The 23,280-nt window shown below is 37.0% G+C and overlaps 1 protein-coding gene across 4 annotated transcripts in view; it reads left to right on the top strand.

The window, feature by feature from the left end:
• The first annotated feature begins 451 nt into the window (after positions 1-451).
• LOC131030978 (acyl-CoA-binding domain-containing protein 6) overlaps positions 452-23,280 on the top strand; it is a 125,225-nt gene continuing 102,396 nt past the window's right edge. Inside the window, exons 1-4 of one of the 4 annotated variants that reach the window (XM_057961959.2) lie at positions 452-1,554; positions 3,463-3,639; positions 4,046-4,123; positions 4,295-4,390. In XM_057961959.2, the coding sequence (XP_057817942.2) occupies positions 1,498-1,554; positions 3,463-3,639; positions 4,046-4,123; positions 4,295-4,390 (408 nt within the window). In that variant the 5' untranslated portion in view covers positions 452-1,497. Of the gene's footprint in view, positions 1,555-1,736; positions 1,847-3,462; positions 3,640-4,045; positions 4,124-4,294; positions 4,423-23,280 lie in introns of those variants that run through there. The other 3 variants (XM_057961961.2, XM_057961962.2, XM_059211164.1) reach the window with 3 other exon arrangements.

The raw sequence follows: 23,280 nt of genomic DNA, 5'->3' as shown, positions 1-23,280 counted from the left end.
AAAATAATTCTTTACTTCAATTTGAATTCTGAAATGAAAAGATGAATATTATTTTTTTATTGTAGGAGATGAAGCTAGAGCCTAATTCTAAAAATGATAAGAGTAATATTTATATAGTTAACTTCTTGATAGCTTTTAATAATGAATCTAGTGATTTATTTATATATTTATGAATGTTAAATATTTTGAAAATTGATATCGCTTGACATAGATTACATAAATTATTATTATTATGCAATTATAATTATCACACGTTTTGCAAATCCTAATTTTAATAATTATTTCCACAATATTTAAAACAAACTCAATATTTTTTTTTCTAAAATCATTATCAAAAATATAAATATGCTAATAAAAAATACAATTAAAAATAAAAAATATAAATATAATTTTGTACATCTATTTTATACCTTCTATTCCATTGATTATGTTGTACTTTCAAACTCATTACTTAACTATTACTTCAACTATCGCACCTTTTACAAGTCCTAGTTTTAATTGTTTCTGCAGCCAGAGCTGCAAGTTTCTGCATCCAGCGCAAACTCCATAAATTCTACTCTGAAGTAATTAGTTGGCACTCATTAATGACACCCATTTGGGGCTGCTATTATATTTTGATATCCTTTACGTTACATTGATTCATGATGGAGATGTGACAGTGACCCCGACAAAATTTATCTTTAATCAGTCTTTGACCTAGTTTACATCTGGTAATAATCAGTCAGACACTACACAGACCGTCAGTCAGATCAGAGATACCGGTCACATGAGAACCGCGGGGTGGAGGAAGGACGAGGTCAGCTGATAGCGACTCTCATTCTTGTCTCATCTAACGGAGTCGACCAGATTTGGTTTTTTACCACAACCAGCCAAGCAAAGTCTTTTTCCCCAAAATTTCGATTAAAGCCCGTTTTGTCGTGGAAAGCATCACGAATTTTGTCCGTTGGCTAAATTCCTGTCTTGAAAACTACGCCCAATGGAAAGGTTTTGCAGATTCAGTATGGCACAGCGCCCTGAAAATAGTACTGTAGCAGTCTCAGCAGTTACTTGGCCCGATTCTGTTTTAAAGTGAAGAATTGGAAAGCTCCAAACCCTAGCTGTCGCGGTCCCCAATGCATAGGAAAAGCAACGTCTGTATCGGTCATCAAACAGTGACAGAGTCGAACCCAGAACCTTCTCCTTAAAAGTATATATAATTTATCAACAGGATTCTTGTCTCTTGTTTAACACCCCCAAACTCCGAGGCTCTCGACGCCATTTCTTTAACTGTGGACCGACCACACGTGAACAAATATTTGGCCGTTGTCAACTTGGAAAGCTCTATCTTTTTCTGTTATCGCGGTGAAATAAATGAGAATCTGTGGCGGATCTCAGAGGTCATTTCAGCGGCCGGCAGGTGTTATATGGTTTAAAATGCATTCGACGAAATAAAGCCTTTTTAATTCAAGATTTGATTCGGAGTAGAGAAAAAGGGTGTAGAAGTTTCAGGGTTGGGAGATGGTTCGCACCAGGTGGCTCGCGCTGCGGAAATTAAAGCGTCAGAGTCGCGCCAATGTAAGAATGCTTCCAAATTCTGTTTCTCAAAGAAAAAATTACAGCACGCATCTTGATTTGACTATTCAGAGCTCAAACATAAATCTAACTGCCACGTCTGTTTTTCAAATTTTATGGATCGATTACTAAAATTTGTGAAAGAGCTGAAGTTTCAGTTTACTTTGTACTTTTCTTGAAAGTTTTAAAGATTTTGCTCTTAACGCTTGTACTCTGAGAGAACTTTAAGCTTACCAGGCTGGTGGTTATTGGGATTTACAGCTTAGTTTTAGCAGAACTTTTACCCAAATTCAAGGTTTCATACTACACGTAATCACCAAAGTTGCTACATAAGAAAAAGACTAAGCCAGAAATTCTAGAATATTTAAACTTGCATTTTCAGTTTTTCCACATGTTACAATATCGTTTTGCCTTTCCATAAAATTGTTAACAAGAATGGTATAACCTTCAAATTCCGCAATGCTCTGTCTCCACATCGCGAGTAAACTCGGTACTTCTTATATACTTGATATATATTTATTGTATATATGTATTTCTGCTTTACGGAGTCTCCTTCTATTTCAGAAAATCTGGGAGATCTACCGATTATTCTATTCGATCTCCAACTATCTCATGTATTTCACCAGAGTTAAATATTATTACTATTGCAGACGCGTTCAGTGAAACGAGAATACCGTTTTGTACACACAATAAGTTTCATTGAATTACCACATCCAGATTGTATAATCTTTAGGTAGACTATCCGAATGGTTCTGCTCATTAGCGGGTCATGGGTATATATACATTTACAGAGAGATTGTCCACATATATATACGGACAATTGTATGCATTGCACATATGCATATGTACTCCAGATAGATGGATAGAGAGATTGTGTGCCCCTATATATGTATGTGGGCAATCTCTCTGTAAATGTATATTTAGAGAGAGAAATTGCACATATATGTGTACTTGAGATAGATGGATATAGAGATTGTCTATATACATATATATGGACAATCTCTCTTTATATATGTACACATGGATATTTATAAAGTAATGTGTATCTAGGTTGATCATGAGCTGGAAACAGGTGCTCAAAACTTGAAGGTTATGGAATGTTATCCTGGCAATAATTTTATGGAACGGAAATTTTTATTATAATCTGAAGGAAAATTTAAAATGCAAATTCATATATAGACTTGTTGCATTGTGCCTTTTCTTTGATTCAAACTGTGATTCTTCCTGTAACATCTTGCTTGCATATGCATATTTTCCCTAGCTTGAACTAGAGCTGGAAACAGAGGTGCAAAAATCAAAGCTTATGTTTTTCTGGCTACAGTTTAATGCAATGAAAACTCAGGGAAAGTTGAAAATGCAAATTCGTTTGCGTGCGCTTGTGTATTGCATAGTCCTTATATTTGGCATTTGGTATCTATCTATCTGTACATAAGTAATTTGTCTATAGCTTGATCATGACCTGGAAACAAGTACAAAATTTGAAGGTTAGGGAAAGGCAATTTATATTATAGCCCGAGGAAAAACTGAAATTATATATATTCTGTGTCTTTTCTTTGATTTAAACCATGGCTATGCCTGTAACGTCCCGCTTGCATATGCATATTCTCCCTATCTTGATCATTGGCTGGAAATAAGGGTGCAAAATTTGAAGCTTATGTTATTTTGGCTATAATTTTATGCTATAAGGAAACCCGAGAGAAAACTTAATATATATATGGTATATATATCCGGCTCAAGAATTTGTGTGTATTGTCTTTGCCAATGGGCACATGAGTTTGTTTAATCAATACTGAGATTTGTCATGACTAATGAGTTCGTGGATAGGCTCTACTACTACAATCAAGCATTGACGGCTGAACACCATGAAATTTGAACTTTGACGTTATTCTATTGTTGAGTATATTGTTGCAGGTGGAACCTTCAGATTCAGTGGATCCTATATCTTCAGAAGCAAAAACAGATGATGTTAATAGCAGGAGTGCAAATTCTCCATGGGCTGCTTCTGATCAGAACATTAGTTCCGTCAAAGATGCTCACAATTGGATCAGTTTGTCTCCTCAAGGACCAAAGCCTGAACCTAGATATAATGTGAGAGTTCTTTCCAGTCAAAATTTTACAGTATTTGAAGTTGGTTGTCATTCATTTGCTTGGCAGAGGCCCAGATACTGGTTCAGGATCTCTTTTTCTATTTTTTTGATAACATATAGTATTTTTCCCACTGGTTTTGCTTAAGTTAATATGACTCTCTACTCAGAATTTATCCAGTTGACTTTGTTATTTAAGAATGGTTCTTATGCTTTCTTTTGTGTACTGAAAACTTTCCTAATGTCATGTGGCACGAATGAAATTTGCTTTATTATAATGAGAAATCAGGAAGCTTTGTTAATATATCTCTTTGAAAATTATGGCAAGTTCACTGTTTTACGCAATGAAGAAAAACATGTAAATCACCCAGGAAAATTTTGTGCCTAGAAATAACTATGCATTACAACAGCATGCAGCTGCAGTGGTTGGAAGGAAGATGGTAGTTGTTGGAGGAGAATCCTCTGATGGATTATTGAATGATGTTCAGGTAATTTTGACTGCCTTCATCTATAAACACCAACACTTGTCTTCAATTATACTTTTTCACATATGCAGTTCTGTGTATGATAATTTTTTGACGTTTGTCTCTATTGAAATTTGTTTTGAACTTGTGCCCACATAATCTAATTTAATCATAATAAAAACTATGTCCATGTAGGTTCTGCATCTGGGTAAGCTCTCTTGGTTGACTGTTGGACAAATCCCCAAAAGAGAACAAAGTCAGCAACTTCCTGCATGCAAGGGACATAGCTTGGTATTAATCCAAGGGACCTTTTTCCATGCTTGGTAAAATGAAGATTGTTTTAAATTTTGATTAGATTGCCTGTATCTACAAGTTTACAAGTTCCTAACAAACAGTTCTGTTGGGATAAATATATATTAATTGACTAAAAGATTTGCACTTTTCTTCTTTGTCCAAGTAGCTTATGATCTTCTTAAAAAAACTACTGGATTCTTTCTCAAAGTCAAATGATCTCGTGACATTTATAACAATTTACTTGGAGATGGGTTGATGCAAAACAATCCTAAAATATGCAGATGCAAGCACACAAATTCTTTTTGTTGGTTGACTGAATTTGTTTATCTCTTTCTGTTTAAACCAACTAAAAAGGACCTATTCTGTGCAGTGCATGCTATTAATATAATAGTACCAAAAAATATTGAAATGTTTATTTCTGTCCATTCAAAGCAACTAAAAAGGACCTGTTCTGGGCAATGAACATTATCAATACAATAGTATGGCGGAATATTGAAATATGAACTGTCTCACTTAAAAGAAAATTCATTGCAGCGCGTGCTAATTAAGACAAACACATACAGATGGTCAATATAGGAGACCAAGGTAATGATCTATATCTTTGAGGCTGTTACTCAAATTTAGTGGACAATAAATTTAAAAGACAGGTTTGTTGTTGAACAGTGTTATTTTAGACATGTAGACGAATATTGCAGGCAGAGAGAGAGAGAGAGAGAGAGAGAGAGAGAGAGAGAGAGAGAGAGGTTACTCTACATAGGATTAGAGAAAGTAAATGATGTTTGAAATTTACTGACAGTTGATTCACATATCCTTTTAGTTGTAGTAATAAAAGCTTGAGAAATACCAATATTTTGTAATAATTGAAAAAAGGCTTGGAGCCAAATCAAAGGTCTTTCTAAATGCACAAAGTAATAATAGTCTTTATTAGATCTTTGTCTAACTTCTTTAACAATACTCTTCAGTCTAGGTGAAGATGTGATCAGTAATTGCATTTCATGAATCCTTTCTTGTTAATTTTAGGCAATCAGATGTTAATTTAAGCAATTAGATTATAATCAGACAGTGAATAACCAGTAGCAGCAATAAAGCATAAAACAAAAGACACCAATACCCTGGGAAAAAAACCCAGCCTCAAATGTAATATGTATTATCTTAAATGTAGGCAATTTACAAGGCAATGACTTATCTCAGATTGCTGTTCAATATATCAGTGAGAATTGCAGCCCTTCATCAACAGCAGATGGTTAGGAGGAGCAGCAGATGTCTATATCAGATTCGCCACAAAACAATCTACCTTGCATAGTTTACACAATTACCTTATACCAGTTCGCATTATACCAGTTCGCCTTATATCAGTTTGCCTTATACCAGTTCGCTGCTAGGAGAGCAGATATCAACCTTTTGGCGCCAATCATCCTCAAGTCGGCTTGCAAGTTTATTAAGTTATGTTATATTCCCCACGTTAGACATTTGGGTCCAGCCCAATAACACATTTACATAATAGATAATACATGTGTATTTTTATTGTCATTGACAACATTAAAATACGATAGGTATCCGAGCTAGCTACTATTTCAACACTTCCTCTTAGCTAGGGAGGATAACTGCCACTTGTCATGATCTATTCATGACTTTCATCTTGCATTGCCCGCAAGAGTGAATGTATAAGCTTTATAGAGTATCCTTGCAATAAAACACATAAATATCATGAACGCATTTCATGATTTCCATCTTGCATTGCTCGCAGAGGATGGATCCACCTTGCATTGCCCGTAGAGGGTGGAAGAGGTCTTACACCTCAGCCTTCTCCCAGAGAAGGATACAATGTCACCTTGCATTGCCCGCAAAGGGTGGAGGATGCAAACTAAATTGCATCACTAAGATTGAGACTCCCTCTCAATCAATGCCGAGTTATCCACAATTCCAAGCTTCTCTCGGAAGTATTCAAATTTCACTCGAGCTAGAGGCTTGGTGAGAACATCTGAAACTTGTTCATCAGTGTTGATATATTTCAACTGGATGGCACCTCTTTCTGCCATATCACAAACATAGTGATAATGAGTTTCCACATGTTTGACCTGTCATGAAACACGAGATTATTAGACATTTTAATACAACTCTGATTATCACAATAAATAACAATGGATTCCCAAGGTTGTCCAAACAATCCAGCAAGGAGCTTGCGAAGCCAAATTGCTTCTCTACTTGCCACACTTGAAGCGATGTATTCAACTCCTGCAGTACTTAATGCAACTGAGGACTGTTTCCTACTGGCCCAAGAGATCATAGTGGAACCCAAGCTGAAACAGATTCCTGAAGTTCTTTTCCTGTTAGTAACATTTTCGGCCCAATCAAAATCAGAGTAGCCTTCCAAATTGATTACTGTGTTGATTGGATACTTCAGTCCATGGCCAACTGTTCCACGCAAGTATCTCAGGATGTGCTTGGCTGCCACCAAGTGAACATGCTTTGGCTGGTTCATGAATTGGCTAAGTGCACTCATTGCATAGCAAATATCTGTTCATGAGTTGACTAGATACATCAAGGATCCAATCAACTGTCTGTACTTTGAAGGATCTGCAAAATCAGAGTTAGCTGTAGAAATACTCAACTTCTTCAAGTTAGTTTCCATAGGAGTAGACTTAGGTTTACAATCCATCATACCAAATCTTTTCAATATATCAATAGTATATTTACCTTGACTTAGATTAATTTCATTAGGTCTTTGCCACACTTCTAACCCTAGAAAGTAATGTATTAGACCTAATGATGAGACTATCTTCACCAGTTATAAATAAATCATCCACATATAAAACAAGAATTAGCATTTCACCATTAAATACTTTAAAGTAAATGTTAGGATCAACATCATTCTTATAAAAGCCTAAACTAACTAAGTACTTATCAATTCTTTCATACCAAGCTCTAGGAGCCTGCTTGAGGCCATAGAGAGCTTTCTTCAGTCTGCACACATGAGTTTCTCTATTATAAATCTCATAACCTTCAGGTCGTTCAATATAGACTTCTTCCTCAATAACACCATTAAGGAAAGCAGTCTTTACATCCATCTGATGTAACTTTCAACCTTTGGCTGCAACAATAGCTATAATAGTTCTAATGGAAGTATATCTAGCAACAGGAGCAAATGTTTCTTCATAATCTATGCCTTCCTTTTGAGAAAAACCACGAGCTACAAATCTAGCTTTACATTTCTCTATACTACCATCAGCAACATGTTTAATTTTAAACAACCATTTGGAAGAAATAACAAACTTACCTTTAGGTCTAGGCACAATATCCTAGACATCATTCTTGATGATGGATTGATACTCGTCGTCCATAGCTAACTTCCATGCTTGCTGGCTCATAGCTTCTTCTATGTTGGATGGTTCAGCCTCAATGATGTTGCACATCATTGCAACATAGTTGGAGAGCTTCTGAGGTCTCTTACTTTCTCCGAAAGTGCCACTAGGAGCTGCAAACTTTTCTGCATCTTGAATTGTGCTTCTAACCCAAAGTGGTCTTTTCTTGCTAACTGTAATATCTCTAGGTCCATCAGTTGGAACCAAAGGCTCAGGAGAATCATCATGCGCAATAGGTTCAGGAGGCTCAATAGACTCCCTCTGAATCTCAGGGTTAGTATCAATATCCATATTTTGATTATCATTGACTTCTTTATCATTATCAATAAGAGAACCTTTAGATTTCTTGAAAGCAATATTTTGTTCAAAGGTAACATCCCTACTTACTTCAATATACCTTTGACTGGGAATGTACATGCGAAATGCCTTGGAAGATTCACTATATCCAACAAGGATACCCTTCTTCCCGGAAGGCTCTAACTTAGTCCTCTTTTCCTTTGGCACATGAACATAGACAGGACTTCCAAAGATCCTTAGGTGGCTGATATCTAGTTTGACTCCAGTGAAAGCTTCCTCGGGAGTTATGTTCTTCAGGACACGGTGAGGGCATCTATTCTAAATGTACATTGCACTCTTGGATGCTTCAGCCCATAAGAAGGTCTGCAGGTCGTGAATCATAGCTTTGGCAGCTTCAATAATGGCTCTATTATTTCGTTCAGCTACACCATTTTGCTGAGGATTGTAGGGAACACAGAACTCCCTCTTAATTCTCGTTTCTACACAAAAGTCATTGAAGCCACTTGAGGTGTATTCACCTCCATTGTGTAATGTCCCCACTTTAGCAGTTGACCAAGTGTATGTGCGTTAGCCTAGCTCTACATGGTCCCGAGGGCTAACAAAGGGTTTAAGGGGATCCTGGAGTGTTTTGGCCTAGTTATTTTCAGTTTGGGCCAAAACGGAGTTGATTTACTTAGTTTCAGGCATACTTACTATTTTTAGTAAGTCAGCAGGACACAATGGAGGCTAGTTTTGGTGATTGGATTCGATACTCCTCGGCGAGAGCTTTTCGACGAGCTATCACTCGCGCTATTCAGAGTCCAATTGCTAATATATTTTAATGCCTGAAGTGTTATTAAAGTAACATTTAATTTAATTGTAAAATATTAAAGTGTTACTTTAATATTTATTTTATGGGGATGTGTGCAAATCAAAAGGGCACCCAAGGGAGACATAAGTGAATATTTTAATATGTTTTATATTGCACTTCTTTTATCCCACATTGCAGATCCGTTCTTGGCATTAGGGGACGTCTATCCTCTCTTGTGACATTGTAGACGTCATTCCTTTGAGGTTTGGCCTTTGGAATCCATGGCTATCAGCTTCATTAGCAGGAAGATTGGGTGCATCTCCAACTACAGGCAGATTTGGTGTTTTACTTATACCTTCTTCACTTCTTGTCCAATGCTTATGCCATTCTGAAGGGATGATTTTATGAAGATATTGGATTGATTAAAGACTAATTAATACTGTAGCAGCACTGTAGCGCAACACTATTCATGTTACTGTAGCACGACACTATTCACGCCACTGTAGTGCGACACTATTCACGTTATTGTAGCACGACACTATTCATGTTACTGTAGCAGCAAGATGGGAAGTCATTGTTGGAACATTATGTCAAAAATGCTGGAGTATTTAGTGAGTTGAAAAATCTGCTATGTATTTGATTTCATTAATTCTGGAAATAATATCATATCAGCAGTAGTTAAATCTTCAAGTTGCATGTTATTGTAATTTCCTTCTAGTTCATGTTTATGTGATTTCAAATCTATGCAAAGACTTAAAAACAAACAAACATTTCATTTCCGAAGCCATAAGGGGGTTTAAACATTAAACAAAGAAATAAGGAGTTGGATGCAAACTGTTTGACTAAATTCCTATTAGCAGTTGGTTTAGTTTTTGGGCATTCTAGGGTGTCCATTACTCATTGTCAGATCTTAACATTTTAATCCTTTTACTAGACATTTTCAGCTAGAGCTTTAAATTCTTTAAACATACTTAACACTTCATCAGATTCTTTAGATTTTAGAAAGTAAATCCAAGTCTTTCTAGAAAAATCATCTATAAATGTAACATAGTATAGAAATCCGTTAGTTGAAGGAACAAACATGGGTCCACATAGATTAGAATGAACAAGTGCTAATTTTTCTTTAGCTCTACTTTCACTTTTTTTAAATGGACTTTTAGTGTTCTTACCTAATGCACAACCTTTGCAAGCATCATCATGAGATTGATTAAGTTTAGGCATGCCTTTAACCATCTTTTCCAGAGAAGGAAGTGCCTGGTAGTGAAGATGACCGAGCCTTCTATGCCATAGTTCGCAAGATTTAGGGGCTTCATGAATGAGTGCTCAAATGGGGTTAGCTGAAAGCTTATACAAACTATCATATCTATTTCCAATAACACGAGTAGTTTTAATACTAGATTTCTTAGGCCATGCAAGTACTTTATCCTCAAAAAATGCTATTTGATAACCTTTATCTTCTAGGGCAGAAATAGAAATTAAATTCCTCTTAATTCCAGGGACAAATAAAATATCACTAAGATGCAAGGACATGCCAGATTCTAAATTTAAAGAAGTGCTACCAAAACCTCTTACCGAATATTGAGCATCATCACCAATTACCACATGACGGTTGGACTCTTTCTCCATCAAGTCTGAGAGGTGCTCTCGATATCCCGTGATGTGTCTAGATGCACCACTGTCTATCAACCAAGTGTTACTATCGGTTGGCACATTGTTGGACAAGGCAGAAATGAAGAGATAGTCTACATTATCCTCTGAGTTTTCAACTTCATTCAAGTTGGCCTCTCCTTGCATGGGCAGATTCTGACATTCTTTAGCATAGTGTCCAAACTTGTCGCATCTGAAACAACAGACACGTGAAAGATCCCTTGGCTTCTTCCTTGAATCGAAAGCAGGAGGTCTGAAGTCTCTATCTCTTTTGAAGTTGTTCTTCTTCCAATGGCCTCCCTTTCTTCTAACATGTTGAGATGCAAGCACATGTTGATCTCCTCCATGAGAGCCTTTATGCATTTCTCTGGCAGCAAGGCGTGACTCCTCTTGAATGCAATCTGATCGGAGGCGATCGAAGGAAGGGAATTAGCTCTTCCACTTATGCTTTGAATGAAAGGATCCCAAGAGTCAGGAAGACCATTCAAATCAATCATGACAATATCCTTGCCCACAACCTCGCTTCCAATGGCGCTGAGTTGGTCCTTCAATTCTGAAATCTTCATGAAGGACATAACTGAATCTCCTTTGCACATTTTGATTTTAAGAAGTTGCTGCCTCAATGTAAGTGTCCGGCTGATGTTGTTGATCTCATATATCCCTTCAAGGTGTTTAAACATCTCTCAAGCTGTCTTCAATTTGGAGACGACTGGAACAAGATGATACTTCACGGAATCAATAAGGAACTTCTTTGCTTTGAGAGCATTCTTCTTGAATTGATTTAGCTCTTCTGGATCCGAAGGTTCAGTCAGATCCATGTCTTCCACAAACTGTAACGGCTCTAATTCTTCAAGAGCAAGGAGGACACAAACCTTCCATGATGTAAAATTGAGGGCACCTAAAAGTCTATCCTCTACTTTCAGACCTGTAACCATCTTGCAAAACTAAAACATCAAATTGAAAGTGAAGGACAACTAATAATCTGATTATTTGAATGAACCTAAAGCTCTGGTACCATGTTAATTTTAGGCAATCAGATGTTAATTTAAGCAATTAGATTATAATCATACAATGAATAACCAGTAGCAGCAATAAAGCATAAGACAAAAGACACCAATACCTTGGGAAAACCTCCCTCTTGGAGGTGGAAAAAACCCAGCCTCAAATGTAATATGTATTATCTTAAATGTAGGCAATTTACAAGGCAATGACTTATCTCAGATTGCTGTTCAATATATCAGTGAGAATTGCAGCCCTTCATCAACATCAAATGGTTAGGAGGAGCAGTAGATGTCTAGATCAGATTCGCCACAAAACAATCTACCTGGCAGAGTTTACACAATCGCCTTAGACCAGTTCGCATTATACCAGTTTGCCTTACATCAGTTAGCCTTATACCAGTTCGTTGCTAGGAGAGCAAATAGCATTTTTGATGTGATTATGTTCAAATGACTTCATCTCAGAGTGGTTATATATCAACCTTTTGGCGCCAATCATCCTCAAGTCGGCTTGCAAGTTTATTAAGTTATGTTATATTTCCCATGTTAGACATTTGGGTCCAGCCCAATAACATATTGAATTGCCTTCCACATTACATTTGGGTCCAGCCCAATAACACATTGAATTGCCTTCCACGTTACATTTGGGTCCAACCCAATAACACATTTACATAATAGATAATACATGTGTATTTTAATTGTCATTGACAACATTAAAATACGATAGGTATTCGAGCTAGCTACTATTTCAACACTTCTCACTTTGAATTGTTGAGATAAATACATATCAATCATTGTGGCTTTAAGTTTGAATTTATGCATAGGATGAAAAATATTATGTGATCAAGATCAAGGAAATCCATGACAAACAACTGTTTACTGCTATATTTGATAAATTAAATATATAGGAAATAACAATAAAGATGCCAATGCATACCATATACAGGAGTAAAATATATCTTTAATTTGCACATGAAATTATTACAGAGAAGAAGACCAAAGATGGTCAGCCAAGGATTACAATTGATTCGACTCTATCATACTACCTTCCTTGATGGTACACAACATATTTAAAGGACTCGACGGTTGCCAAGAAGAACACAACCGTCAACCAACCGACACATATAGCTACTCGAGAGTGACAACAAACTTAATTTGGACAATTAATAAATTGTCGAAGAACCAATATTATCAAACATAACAATAGGCATTGTCTGACTCCATCATCCTCCCAAAAGAAAAAGTTGTCTTCCAGACGACAAGTAAACATCGGGAAGACTAATGGCAAGAGTGTAGACAAGGACTTATACTGTGTAAACTCAAACTTGTAGTGTATTTGAAAAATCAAATGGGGGACTTGGGGCAACACCTCCAGCGGGGTCAAGGGGCAGTGCCCCCAGCGGGGTCTCGGGGCACATCATTTTTGCGACATTTTAAGATGCCAAGAATAATGATGAAGAAGCCAAAAAATATATATTTCATGTCAAAATCATGATCTAGTCACGCCATCTGCCCTAGAATTCATACCCAATAATGATGTAAAAGCTGTACATATAAATGATGCCAAGGTTGTCGTATGACACAGGTCAAAGGATATTGTATGGATGAAGGATGCGAATGTCGTATGAGAACAGTAGGGGTCTATCATACAACCAAGAATTGTTGTATGGTACTTCCAAACAATATCTGTCGTATGATGGGCAACTTTGGATGCCATATGGATAAAGCAAGGATGTGTTGTACAAAGTTGCAATGTGAACACCATTTGCAATTTTTAATTGTGGCATAGTTTGTAGGTCTGTTACTTGTATAGGTATTGCTTTTTGTAGCACTTGTCATACTATATTCTTCTCAAACTCAGAATGTAGTGGAGTGTTGGCGGCTTTATTGAAGGTTCTCTCATCTGCCATTTCCCATACCACATTAGCTTTGGCTTATCAGAGTCTCTTTCTTTGTGTGGGGGTCTGAGTATATTGCCTTCTTTGTTTTTAATTTGGTAATTGGCAAGACTTCCTCGCTTGGTTCTTCCACAACGAGCATGTTAACCCCTTTTTACTTCCAATAGTCGGTGTCTTCATGATTCCTCGATCCACACCATTTGCACAATAATTGTACGTTGTCTTTCTTATTCGGCAGTCTTTGTCAAAGTGTTTGCATTCATTACATTGTTGACATTGTATGATAGTACGTCCCTTGGGGTCATAATATATTTGATTTCGCCCTTCTTGTAGATTTCGATAATTGCTTGGTGATGCATTCTATGGTTTCGTTGGAGTGGACTCTCTTTGTGTAAAGAGTACTCAAATTGTATGGGCACTCCTTTATTGAATGACCCATCACTTGGGCAAATCTCACAAAACATCTTTCCAGGACAATTACCTTTCGTGTGCCCCTCTATTTTGTATTTCTATTACTTCAATTCTTTCATCATTCTCATTATATCTTGTCGTAGGGCTTGAATCATTTTGGATTGTTCGTCACTGCTACCTTTAGTGCTCTCGTCGTCATCCATCTTCCTTTTTCCTTGAGAGGATGTTTTGGATTCGCTTTCGATGTCCATCGCCTGATTATACACATTGGCGTGCGATGATGGAGGTACCACTTTCATTTTCTTTCTTAGCGAAGTGATCAATCCCTCAACGAACCAACTCTTCTTTAGTCCGCCAGTCGGTTGGTTGTACATCTTACTCAACAACTCCTTGAGTCTATGATTGCATGCCTGTACGTTCTCATGCTTCCATTGTTTGGTATTATAGACTTCAGCAATAATTTCCTTATAGTCTTGAAGGAGTTTAAACTTTGCCTGGAACGACTTCTTCAACTTTTCCCGAGATTCTGTGTGTTCATCTTTTAGTTTTGAGAGCCAGTTGATGGCTATTCCTCGTGATGTTGCAGAAAATGCCCTCAACCAATAGTCTTTAGCTAACTGCTTGCCAACCAAATGGTTTCGCATGTCTTGCAGTGCCTCGTAGGATCCTTAGACCCATTCCCTGTGAACTTCGGTATTTTTTGTCGATCCACATTCGGATTTGCTGGAGGAGTCACCACCTTTCTCGCTTGCGTACTCCCTTGTGTGTCGAACTTGGGTGGATTGTTCTGACTACTACTTTCCGGTGTTTTTATTGCACTCTCGGCCATGTGCGTGTTCTCTACACGTTTGCCTCCAACATCCCCAACACTTTGGGTACTTTCAGGCTTTGATTTGTTCTCGTACTCCCTATGTCCAGGGGTCTGTGGTTTGGATCCTCCAATTCTCGATTCCCTTGAGATGGCCAAATTTGTCTGTGAGTTCATTATTTCCCTCTTCATACTCTTTGTTGACGTTGATTGTACAAATGGATTGTTAGATTGTCCAAATTGATTTTCCTCAAATGTTTCTCATAATCTTCTTCATTCTCTTTGTTCTACAATCCTTAAAGATCTCCCGATCACTTGGTCGTGACTACCCTGTGGCCTTGTCTCGCCTTTATTGGGATCTAAGGGCATGAATCACTCAAAGCTGACCCTATTTCTTTGAAGGCAACGATGCTAAATGTTTACTGCTATATCTGATAAATTAATACAGGAAGTAACAATAAAGATGCCAATACATAACGGATATAGGAGTAAAATATATCTTTAATTCGCAAATGAAATTATTACAAAGAACAAGACCAAAGATTGGTCGGCCAAGGATTACAGTTGATCCAACTCTATCATACTACATTCCTTGACGGTACACAACATATTTAACGGATTCAATGGTTGCCAAGAGGAACACAACTGTCAAGCAACCGACACATATAACTCCTCGAGAGTGAAAACAAACTTAATTTGGACAATTAATACATTGAGTACAACAACTTCACTAAAAATATCAACAATTGGAGTATCCAAATATTTCATGTCATTTTAAAGAAATTAAGCTCTTAGCCATTTGCAGTAAGAAGATTTACCATCGAGTTTTGAAGGCCTCTTTTGTCATGTTTATTGTTAAAAAATGTGAAAAAGTCATTAGGGGAGTGGATTTTCATGCTTAGTGAAAAAATGGCAAGAATTTTGTTGGGAAGGGTCTTGTGTGTGATGACTTTGACAAAATACATCATGTGGAACAGTGGTATAGGAAGTCTAAGAAAATAAAATTTTCAACAAATGAGCTAGTCCTTTTGGGTCAAAACCACTAGGATTTGATTGCTTTTGGGGGGAAATTGGATATGCCCTTAGCCCAATCAAATTTTTGTTGGTGTATAAGCTGCAGCCTTTTTGCTAGTTTTGACTTTCTGATTTTTTCTGCAACAAAACAGATTGGTTTTTATGGCTTCCCAAGTGCCAAACAATTTTGAATCTTTAAGATGGCCAAGGTATTTGATGAAGAGCAGCTGAATAAAATTAGGTGTGAGTAGAATGTTGGAGCTTAAACATTAGGAATTATATAGTTTTTTGTTCACCAAGAGTATTCCAACGACCCAACCCAAGAGTAGCTGAATAAAATTAGGTGTGAGTAGAATGTTGGAGCTTAAGCATTAGGAATTATATTTTTTTTTGTTCACCCAGAGTATTCCCACGACCCAGCCCAACACCCATTTTTGGGGCGAGTTGAGGGGAGACTAGTCCTTGGAGATGTACCAAGCAGCCCGCAAGCCAATTGCATCGGGTGATCCCAGGCCTTAGAGTTGAACCTGAGAACAATGGGGAGCAAACCCACAGCCCAAGCCAATTCCGCTACCTATAGGCATCTCCATTTATTCTGTCATTTGTTAGAAATCATGATTGGGGATAGCAATATATCTTTGTTTGGTAGGACATGGCCATAGTTCTTCCGACTCAAACTTTTTTGTGCAGATTTTAATGTACTCAGTGGAAGTAAGAATGTGTGATCTATGTCAGTACCCTGCACATCTCTTGGGAAAGGTGTTATGATGGCGGTAATATAGAATGCTCCAAGCACTATAGAAATGATCTTTGTTGTATGCAATTGTTTAGGACATGGAGAAGGTGGTGTATTTGGTCTTCACGAGAAACATGGTGCCTTGCTATTTCTTCTATCAACTAATTTACAACATTTGAACCATATCTTAAGAATTGAGTAAACATCAATAGGCCCCTTTGTACTGGCTTTATATCAGATTGAGAGGGTGAAGGCCCTTGTATTGTATTATTTACTTTTAACAATGAATAGAGGTACAACTTAGTTCATCAATGAACTAAATGATTGTTAGTGTTTACTTCTGTAGTTAGGCAATTAGTAAAGTAAATAGTGTTATTTAGGTAGAATTGAACTAGATAAGAACACATTGAACAACACATGAAGTGAGAGAGTATAACAAGTGTCTTTTAATTCATCAATTCTCTTCATACAAAATTGGGATTAGGAACTTCTTGCACAATGTCGTCCCTTGTCCAGAATATAAAGAATTTTTTAAACTTGCTGAGTCCCTTGTCCAGAATATAAAAAAGTATTTAAACTTGCTGATGGTTGCTGTCGTGTCCCCACCATGTCACCAGATCGAAACAAGTAAACCAATATGACATACCCATGAGAAAGTTCCTTGAATTATCTTTATAAAATATTAATAGCCTATACGACAAAGATAAGAGATTCAATATTTCCGTCTCATAATCAAGGAATGAAGATATAAGGGCATATAATCTACTAAGTTACATAATGAAGATGCAATTATAATAAATAGCTCTTACATCAATCTATGATAACTATCATACAAGAGAAAGACGATAGAGATAATGAGAGACATATCGATCCAATAGACTTGGTATTGATGCAGTAACAAACATCAAAGCATATGATCACAATCAGCAATTGATGATCTCATAATCATTAGTAACGACATAATGATCAGATAAGTGTCTATCTACTTGAGATAAATTATAACAACCAATCATATATGAGGATGAGATATTAGGCCTTGATTGATCAAAGCAAGACATACTATCGATGCAGAAAAGATTTGGATGATTTGAGATTAAAGACTAATAAATAAGTTATAACGAATGGTCTAAAGATAATATACTAATCCGAGTGATTTAGATTGATAATAAGCATTGATAATGACAACAATGATTTGTTAAGAGTTCAAGATGTAGTGATGTGTATTCCAGATATGACCATGATCGAACAAACAAAGGAAATAACCTATTCTATATTGATAATCGATGTGAAGGAAGGCTAATCTAAAGATAAATATAATCACCAAGCTTCAATAGGAAGATAGCGTTAATAATCTTATCTTGATCAATGATAATATCGGTTAATGATGAAGACCATTATGATTTAAGAGACAACAATTAGTATTGTTAATTATAAGACAAGTGGTAGTCATCAATGATAACAATATCTTAAGGATAGCGATTTGTATATTGCTGTGCGATATCCACTAATAATTAACATTCTATTGATTCTAATGAATATCTTCATGAAGAGTTTTAGTTTTCATGATCAGATTATCCACAATAAACAGAAAACTAAAGTTGCACAGTAAAGCATACAAATAGAGAATCACACAACACAAGACTGCCTTGGGAAAACCTCCCTCTAGGAGGAAAAAAACCCAGCAACAACAGATCCTCAGATCTGATTATGTTATATTGTTTTGTAAGTACAATAACAACCCAGCTAGGGCACAATTGGAGCAGACTTATCTGAGACTTAAGTTCTGATCTGAACTTGATGAATTTCCAGAATGATAAAGAGCAGACCCCTAGTTCATGTTCACAGTCTGTAGGAGCAGATTTAGGCAAATATCTTCTACACAAACATCTTAGCCCAGCATGAGGAGAGATTCGCTGTCCTTTAGGAAAAATTCGCTGTCTTCTAGGGTGAATTCGTTGACTTCTGAAGTGCAGATCAGAATTCGCATATAGCAGAAGATGATCGCATGAATACACAATGTCTTTAAGCCTTGCAAGTGGCTGGTATATATATATGGGGTTCATCCTTTTATTTATCTCTAAGTCGGCCCATTTAACCTTGGGCGCTAAAACCTTTTACATATTACAATGATGGATAGGTTCACACGTTTGGAGTGTAGACTTAACTTCGCACATTTCAATATAGGGTCGGCCCTATAATGGAAGCATGAGTTTCTTTTATGTTTGGCGTGAGGATATAGAGGGGCCAGCCCTATTTGTTTTACACATAAATACAATACAATAGATAGGGCCCTGCCCTTTAAGGATTCGGATGATGCCTTAAGGCAATCCGAATCCTATTTATTTTTCTAACCTAGTTACAAAATCAACAAAGAGACGATGATTAGAAAAGTCTAATCGATAAACAACACATATCATGAAATGTTGTGCTTTGTATAGAAAATCAGTGTCAAGTTTATGCATTGGCACATCTAAAGGCAAGTGATTATAAGAGACAACAAACATGTCTCTTAGAAGCCTCCTTACTCACGAGATAAGGAGTCGAACAAATTCATTCCAAGGGGGTTGAACCATTAAGGCAAGAAAGAATAGAAAAAAAGAACCTAGTTTGCTCTCAACATTCATATCGAACATTGGAAGGAGATAGATGTTGGTGTTGGAAATAAGCCACACCCGGACCGACGATGGACTGGTCCAAGAGGGGCCAATTGCTCAGTGGTAGAGTACTCCAGCAACGTATGGAAGGTCCTAGGTTCGAGTCCTAGCTGGTCCATGTCTCAACATGGTATCAGAGCCAGGTCCAGGCTAGGAGCCCCAAGCACACGAGAGGTGTGGCTTAAGGGGGGTGTTGGTGTTGGAAATAAGCCACACCCGGACCAACGATGGACTGGTCCAAGAGGGGCTAGTAGCTAAGTGGTAGAGCACTCCAGCAGCGTATGGAAGCTCTTAGGTTCGAGTCCTAGCTGGTCCATGTCTCAACAATAGAAAACCATTAAAAGGAGAATAGAGGGTCTTGCAAACATAACTATCCTTGGTGTGCTGTATCAGTTTGTCCTCTCCGCTGTTTACAATAATAATATATTGAAATTGTTGTTGAATTGTATGGAGAACTTGTATTGTTGTGTATACACACACACACATAATAATATATTAGAGGGTCTTGCAAACATAACTATCCTTGGTGTGCTGTATCAGTTTGTCCTCTCCGCTGTTTACAATAATAATATATTGAAATTGTTGTTGAATTGTATGGAGAACTTGTATTGTTGTGTATACACACACACACATGCGAATACACACGCGCTCGCCCGCCTGCACGCACACACACAATATCTTAGAGATATTTGTCTATTAGAAATGCATTATTTATTTGCAGCACTCTATTCTATTCCTATCATGGCTGTTTAATCGTTATGATGTACTTAGAAGAGATTATACTTATCATATTAGAATCAGTCATGATTAATTTATCCAAGTTATGTATCATTCATTATAAATAAGAAATATGTTTCTTCAGATAATGATTATGTATGTTTGCATCATATAAATACACTCTTGTAGAGAGAGGTATGAGATGTAATGGAGGGGTGATGAGTGGCTCAAAGGTAAAACATTCTAGAATGACACAAGTGGCATCTAGGACCTTGAGGGCCTTTACCTTGAGGAGTCAAGAAATGCGGTTACATTCTCTACCGAACCCTACAAGATATTGTCAACTTGGGAGAAATAGGACATGATGGGTAAGCTAGTATGGGCTGCCAAGTGGAGCAAGAGGATTGTAGAAGGCAATCTCTCTTGGGCTTGGTGTAGAAATGGCCCCAAGCAAACCTTCATGTCTCTTTCTCTCCAACTCTTATGCATTATAATCTTAAGTGTTTTTGTCTAACTCTAAAAGTAAGAAAAATATGCATTTGTACTTGTTTTTATGTTTTATATGCAGGATCTACATGCAAGAGTTCATTTGTTTAGCAAGTTGTTGATTGGTAATTTCAAACCCTAACCCTAATTTGTGTAGTTTGTGTTTTTCAGGTAGGAAGTGCAATTTGGGAAGGAGACATTACAGTTCTAAGGAATTCCTAAATGTTGACAACTACACAAAACTATTCAATCCAATCCAATCGATGAGCCTTAACCATAGTTACGACACTTAGACTTGCCTTAGACTTGGCAAACATGTTTTGGGCTTGGACTCGAACTCGGCAAACCCACGAAATTCAGAGTGTGAGGATTTAAAACTTGTTTAATGCACCCTTTATTAAATACACCTTAACGATACAATAACACCATCAAATAGAAGCTAATTTGATCACAAACACTAGTATACATCGATCACAGAAGTATAAACTCAAATTGTAGTTGAAGGAAACAACACACTTAGATATGTAAATATTGTCAAATGCATACAAAACTCATCGAATATGAAATCCACACCGTCAAAAGTTCCAAACAAATATCAAAGCAATAACTAGAAGTCTATGGCTCAAAGGAGCTTGCATCCTTCTTTTGAAAGCATCTAAGGTAGGTCTTGGATGATGTAGCAACTTTAATATATTTTTAACTATGAATACGTAGAATTTTGCAACAAGGGATATGTATTATGTATATTTTTGTGATCATGATCCATTGTTGGCCTAAAACTTGCTTAGACTTATAGTTTGATGGGGTTTTGGGGGCAACAACAAAGTGAGGTTGAGGGTAGCACTCCTCGTGGGGGTCTGAGGGTGAGAGAGAGAGAGAGGTAGAGAGATAGGTTTATATCTTCGGGGAGAGAGGAGAGAGTGAGATAGAGAGAGGCACAAAGAGGGGATAGAGGAAGAGTGATAAGGAGTGAGATAGCTCTAGAGTTTAGGGGAGATAAAGAGAGTGAGATAGAGAGAGTGAGAGAATGTTGATAGGAGCCTGTTGATTATTGAAATTTGACTGTCTAAAAATTTATAAGATTTTCTTAAACCTAGAATTTGTATTATAATGATTCATAGAGATTTGAAACCACTCTCAAACATCCTGCCAATATATTACATGAAATATGTAAGAGTGTTTTTCCTTTCTTATACTTAATTGTTATATTTCATGTATATATTTTGATGAAGAGAATGAGATTGACTTGAAGACAAATATGGAGAGTTAAAAACTTAAATGTTGTATTTCATGTATATTATGGGGGCATGTCATAAACCAAAAAAACATTGAAATTTTGTGAGTTGAAAATAAATAAAAATGGCCAAGTCTTAGGCCCAGATTACCAAGAATCTAGGCGAGTCCCTAGACTATGCGAGTCTAGCAAACACTCGACAGAGTCCACATTTGAGCTTGGGAAACTTGCTAGCCATGCCTTGCTTCGCGACTCACCAAGTCTTGGTGAGTATAGGCATTTCTTGTATATTCTCATAGATTGTACAACATAACACAAGTAAACTAATATGTAAACTATCTACATCATTCCCCCCAAAAGAAAAAATCATTTTCCAGATCACAAAAAGTAGACTAAACATGACTATGATGGAGAGGATGGGTGAGAAGACGACCCTAGTTGTTGAGATGTAGAAGATGGAGTGGAATGTGTGAAAGCTTACTGATGCAATCTGTAAACCTCCTCAGCTCGTTGCTTCAATTGATGATTTGCTAGGAGTTCTCTTTAATGTGAAAGTTTGATCATTTGAATGACCTCTAGGAGTTGAGGTTTAGTCTTCTCATTTTCAAGCTTTAATTCTGCAATTTCTATGTCTTTCTTAACCACTGTTTGCAGCCTTGATTTTTTTGACAATGGCCCTTTCCTTGTTAGTGTAATGTCTCCACTTTCCTAGCTGATTACTTAGGAGTCAGAGATTCATCTGTTAACCATCTCCGCAAGTGAATTTAGTGGACAAGAGATGATTTTGGTTGCAAAAGGCTTCACACTTGGCCAATTTTGGCTTTGGGGTGTTATATATTGAGTTACTTTATGTCATTATATTATAAAGTTACTTTTACCTTAAGTGGCAATATTACATTAAAAGTGACTATATAAAAGATGTTTATAAAGCGTAACTTAAAATCATAAAGTGACCCCCAACTTGCATGCCTACCTAGTCATAAAATAATATTATTAAAAGTGGGTCAGTTTGGAATGAGAAGTTAACCCTCGAGTCTTGAGGAGAAAGATTCCAATGGAATCTTAGAATCTCTCCCTACGGTTGGTGCCAAGACTTGGAGAGGCTTAAAGCAACTCATGAGCTCTCATTTCAGCATTCTTGGATTCATTTTTACGTTCTTTTCAGCATCGAGAGGTCTGCAACAGCAAGCCACGGTTGGATTTTAGGTTGGTAACGAAAACTCTCAATCTTCTTCAGTGTTTGGACGAAAACCCACTCACTTGTAGCATTGAAGGATCCTCTTTCAGGCCATTTGGGGTCAAGATTTGGAGGAGGTATTACATTTACAACAGGTCCAAGACATCATCAGCAGATTTGAGCAGTTTGGAGGACATTTCCAGCAAAATAATTGCTAAATATTGCTGGCCGTACCATCTACAGCAGGGCCGTACCATCCATTCATGGCCTATGAGGTCAAATAAATAATTTGGAGGGTTTTAGCTTCCAACAAAATTCATTGTTGATAATAAAATTCAGCAAATCCAAGGGTTATTCAGGAGAATTGGCACAAATGTGGTCTACACGAGCATTTCATTGAGGAGAATTGTTAGAATTTGGGAACCTAGCCTGGTGACCTTGAAGGTTTTGCACTGTACATTCATAATTTGTTTTTGGTAATTATTATTTAGGCAAACAAAACTCATTGGTACCATTGGTGGCAATAGAAAGCATTTGTATTGGCCAATTCACCAGTTTAGGCAATAAAATCACTCCTACCAGGCTAGCAGTGGCCAGTATGCCGGTTTGGCTTCGAATGCTAGAATTTGTTCATTCTTTGAATTCATTATTTGTTGCA

Source organism: Cryptomeria japonica, chromosome 9, assembly GCF_030272615.1.
Source record: "Cryptomeria japonica chromosome 9, Sugi_1.0, whole genome shotgun sequence".
In the NCBI taxonomy this organism is placed as follows: Eukaryota; Viridiplantae; Streptophyta; class Pinopsida; order Cupressales; family Cupressaceae; genus Cryptomeria; species Cryptomeria japonica.
This window is presented reverse-complemented; position numbering and strand designations above follow the sequence as displayed.